Source organism: Natrix helvetica (assembly GCF_964273705.1).
Source record: "Natrix helvetica genome assembly, chromosome: 10".
In the NCBI taxonomy this organism is placed as follows: Eukaryota; Metazoa; Chordata; class Lepidosauria; order Squamata; family Natricidae; genus Natrix; species Natrix helvetica.
In genome coordinates this window covers 15,894,902-15,899,829 of record NC_138561.1, presented here as the reverse complement: position 1 = coordinate 15,899,829, position 4,928 = coordinate 15,894,902, and the positions used below count along the sequence as shown (strand labels likewise).

The 4,928-nt window shown below is 38.6% G+C and overlaps 1 protein-coding gene across 1 annotated transcript in view; it reads left to right on the top strand.

Annotated features, from left to right (window-relative positions):
* The window catches only part of POP4 (POP4 homolog, ribonuclease P/MRP subunit), a 35,473-nt gene extending 31,350 nt beyond the window's left edge, over positions 1-4,123 (top strand). Inside the window, exon 8 of the mRNA XM_081963251.1 lies at positions 4,071-4,123. Coding sequence (XP_081819377.1) covers positions 4,071-4,108 — 38 coding nt within the window. The 3' untranslated portion in view covers positions 4,109-4,123. The remainder of the gene's footprint in view (positions 1-4,070) is intronic.
* Positions 4,124-4,928: the final 805 nt, after the last annotated feature.

Genomic DNA, 4,928 nt, shown 5'->3' with positions numbered 1-4,928 from the left:
CTTTTGAGTAAAAAATGTTTTCAAATTTAGGGAACTGGGTTTAGATATTTGGGGTCCTTTTCTAGGTTATGTTCATACAACCCACGATACTCTGGTTTGTTGAATGAATTTTTCACTTGGAGTGTTGCTGAAACTTAACCAGTAAACCAAAGTTTAGTGCAATTTAGGAATACAGCTATTGACTTGTTTGTGATGAGCAGAGAATTTTGATAACTTATGATCCTTTATCACACGAAGCAGATGTCTTAGAACACTAAAAAAAAAAAAGAAGTTGGATGAACAGAAAACTGATTTGTAGGCAGTACTGAATTATATTTATGAGAAAGAGCCAATTATTTTTAATAAGCTGAGTGTATTCTAAATTATGCTTTTAACATATGCTACTTCCTGATAGAATAGTACCTCTCTTAATAGAGTTATCATTTTTTTAAAAAAAAAACATACACTCTACTTGCCAGAGATATGGACTTTGGTGTTAGGAGATTATTATTGTATGCGTTTGCTTGTAAAGACCTTAATTTTGCTGATCAACTGAAAGCACTTTCATCTTTCCAAATTGCATAGAAATATCAGATGCAGATAGTCAAAGCAGAAAAGTAGCTTTGACCATCTAGAGCAGGAGTGTCAAACTCAAGGTGTCACTGCGGCGTCATGTGACGTATCAGGACTTTTTTTCCCCCTTCACTAAACCAGGCATGGGCGTGGCCAGTGTGTGACGCATCCGGCCTGGAGGCTGGGAGTTTGACAGACCTGATCTAGAGTAGGAATGGGGAACTGGCATCTGTATGACCTGTGGACTTCAACTCCCAGAATTCCTGAGTCATCCATGCTCAGGAATGGATGGATGGATGGATGGATGGATATGGAGATAGATGAGAGGGAGAGAGAGAGAGAGAGAGAGAGAATTTAGATATAGATAGATAGATGATAGATAGATAGAGATAGATGATAGATAGATAGATAGATGATAGATAGATAGATAGATAGATAGATAGATAGATGATAGATAGATAGATGATAGATAGATAGATGATAGATAGATAGATAGATAGATGATAGATAGATAGATGATAGATAGATAGATAGATGATAGATAGATAGATAGAGATAAATGATGGAGATAAATGAGAGAGAGAGATTAGATAGATGATAGATAGATGATAGATGATAGATAGATAGATGATAGATAGATGATAGATAGATAGATAGATAGATAGATGATAGATAGATAGATAGATAGATGATAGATAGATACATAGATAGATAGATAGATGATAGATAGATAGATAGATGATAGATAGATAGATAGATAGATAGATGATAGATAGATAGATAGATAGATAGATAGATAGATAGATAGATAGATAGATAGATGAAATAGATGATGGATGTAGATAGGTAGGTAGGTAGGTAGATGATGGAAATAGATGATGGATGTAGATAGAGATTAGATAGATGGATGGATTAGATAGAGGATGGAAGAATGCATTAGATAGACAGACAGACAGAGGGGTTAAAGTCCACAGGCCTGAAGGCGAGCAAAAAAAATCATTTTCTCGTAGCTGGTCCTCGATCAAATCATAGAAAAGCAGCAGCACAATTAAGATGAGCATCGGCCAAAAGAAAAAAATAAGTTCTCGCAGGTGATTGTTGGGTAGAAAATGTGGCTTGTGCGGAACAAAAAGGAAGAGAAAAAAATCGGAAATCAGCTCTTGAGTTTAAAGGCTGAAGCTACTCATGAAGTGAATACTTCTTATCAGTAATCAGATCAGCTAGCAGCACTGCACAGCACGCTAAGATTGAAAGGAAAACAGTTTTCTTTCGCGTACTTTTGAGACTCTTTGGGTTTACACGGTTTGGATGTATTCTGCAAAACTGAAAAAGAATTACTGTATTTTTCGGAGTATAAGATGCACCATTTCCCCCCCCCCAAAAGAGGGTGAAAATCTGGGTGCATCTTATACACTGAATACAGCATTTTTGGCCTCCCGAAATCCCACCCCTTCACAAAAATGGATGTGCAGAGGGTTTGGGAAGCCTTCAAAGTGCTCCTGGGGGCTGGGGAGGGCTGTTTTTGCTTGATTCTGCCCCTCCCAGCCCCCACGAGAAGTTTGCAGGCTTCTCAAAGTGTCTGCATCTCCCGTTTTTCACAAAATATAAGGTGTGCAGAGCATTTGGGAGGTGAGGTCTGCAGAGTGCAAAAACTTTTTTTTTAATTTACCTCTCCAAAATCTTGGTGCGTCTTATACTCCAAAAAATACAGTAATTCAGCAATGGGGTTAAAGATGAGCGGAAGTGATTTTACAATGAGGGAAAGATAACAGGTAACTGACTTTTTTAGAAATATAACTTTTTTTAAAATTAATGATGGTTAATGATTAATTTAAGGCAGAGTGACAGAGCTGCCCCATTCCCAAAGAGTTTGTCATCTGGACTGTTTCCCCACAATTCTTCTGTCTTTCAAAAAAGATAGATTTGATCTTATGAACTATGCAGAATTTCAGCTTTCGAGATGTCAAATGGAATCATTGTTTTGAATTTCTTGTGCTAATTAATCTATTTCACAAGAAGGGATGTGACTTTTAGGCTTTGGTGCATTTTTCACAAAATGCACCAAAGTTAAAATAATTGTAAGACAACTTAAAATAGTTCACTTAATGACTGAAGTTCCAATGGCACTGAAAAAAAGTGACTTATGGCCATTTTTCACACTTATGGCCATTGCAGCTTCCCCATGGTTATGTGTCAAACATGACAACTGGATCATATTTATGACGGTTGTAGTGTCCTGGGGCGATGTGATCCCCTTTTGCAACCTTCTGACAAGCAATGAGAAAGCAAGATTCACTTAACAACAGAATTGTTAATTTAACAACTGCAGAGATTCACTTAACAAATCGTAAAACAGGGCAAAACTCACTCATCTCATTTAGCAACCTAAATTTTGGGCTCAATTGTGGTCTTAAGTCAAGGACTACCTTCATAGGATATAGGTAGTCCTCAACTTACAACCATTAGTTGAGTGATTGCTCGAAGTTACAACAGTGATGAAAAATGTGACAACAGGTCCTCGCTTTTATGACCATCACAGCATCCCTGCAGTCATATGATCATGATTCAGGGCTTGGCACCCGGCATATATTTATGATGGTTGCAGCATCCCATGGTCACACAATCGGCACTTATGACTTTCCCAGCTAGCTTCTGGCAAGCAAAATCAATGGAGAAAGCTGGATTGTTGGCATTTGTTGAAGGACTGTGACCAAAAAGGCCATAAAATCAGGCATGACTCACTTAACCACCACCTTGCTTGACAAGATGAGTTCTGGTCCCAATTGTGGTTGTAAATCAAAGACATTCCTATCTACAAAAGATCTGGGTGAGAAAAGTAGTGATAGTATCTAGATTGGGTCTTGGCCAGAAGATGTTGGTTGCATACCACTTGTCCTAAAAGTTTGTCCTGCATCTCAAAGTCTTTTAAGTTTCCTTAAAGTCATTGGTGACTTACATATCTTGGCCGAATAGCTGTAGTTGTTAACAAATTCAGCTTAAAAGAGCCCTCTTGTGCCTCTTCTTAACCATTACACTTAAGTTCAATCCAATGAGCTTCCTGCCCATCCCTCCACCTACTTGGGATGTCTGAAAGCTGCTGCTTCTTGTGCCATATCCGTCATCGGACGTTGGTGATCATGTTGGCAATCCTATTTTTGTCAACAGCCACATGAAAAAGAGCTGCTGAGTTTTGTCCAAACCAGTCAAACCTTTGGTTTTGAAGTTCTTCTGCCTGGACCTCGTTTGCCTTCATTTTTCCCTGGAGGATTAAGTGAAGGATGCCGTATTTTTCTGGGTGTTTCATCACAAGTCCAAAATATTCTAACTTTCGCTTTTTAATGGCTTTGACGATTTCCCTTGGCTTTCCCAGGCAGCTTATCACCTCCTCATTTGCGATTTTGTCAACCCAGCTTCTACGTAACAGCCGTCTTGTAAATCCACATTTCAAATGCTTCTAGTTTCTTCAAGAGCAGGATAGAAAAGATGTAACAACTGACAAGCCTGTTTTTCACACTTAGGCTTATGTCGTGACTGCAGTAGACCTTTTTCATTTTGAAGAATTCTGTTTGAGCTTTCCCTATCCTTGTCTATGCTTCACTGATCCTGTCCCAGCTTTCCAAATTAAAACCGAGGTGCGTGATCCTTTCAACTTTTTCTAGTGGTATCCCTTCCAAATTTATCAGTGATAAATTAATGGGTGGTTTGCTGACGACCATGATCTTGGTTTTCGAGGTGTTAAGCTTCAAAATACATTTTTCAGATATTTCTGAGACTCTGTTGATGAGGAACCATGGTAGTATTGAGGATAATGGTTCTGAGAATGATAGATTAAGAACTCGGATATGTGGGCTACCTCAACACTTTCCTGTTGGGTTGGACAGCCCTAAGTACATCTGTTAATAAAAATACTTTTTAGAAAACCAGGCAGGTTTTGGCAGGAGCCTAATTAGATTTGCAGAACACTTATGATTTAAATCAAAAGTTGATCTGCCTCACTCTAGTGTGGAAGTTCACTTCAAAGTGATCTATACTCATTTGGTCTGCTGTGAAGGTACAATTGCACATGGATTGCGGTTGATTTCCAACATGGTTGACGGACCTCAGCCTTGGAATACATTTGTGCTTTGGCCAGATTTCCCAAAATCTGTGCAAAGAAGCAGTTTAAAACTCTAAGCAGCTTGACTTTTTCCTTGGAAGCCTGCAAGGGATAAATCAAAAATAAAAAGAGAAAGGAATAATGGAGAAATGCATTTTTAGAGAGTAAGGAAAATTCAGACCAAGATTAGCCTGCCTACTTACCTTGGTGGCAGTGGTTATAATACAGTATTGCAGACTAGCTCTGCCCATTGCTAGTTCAATCCTGACCAGCTCAAGGT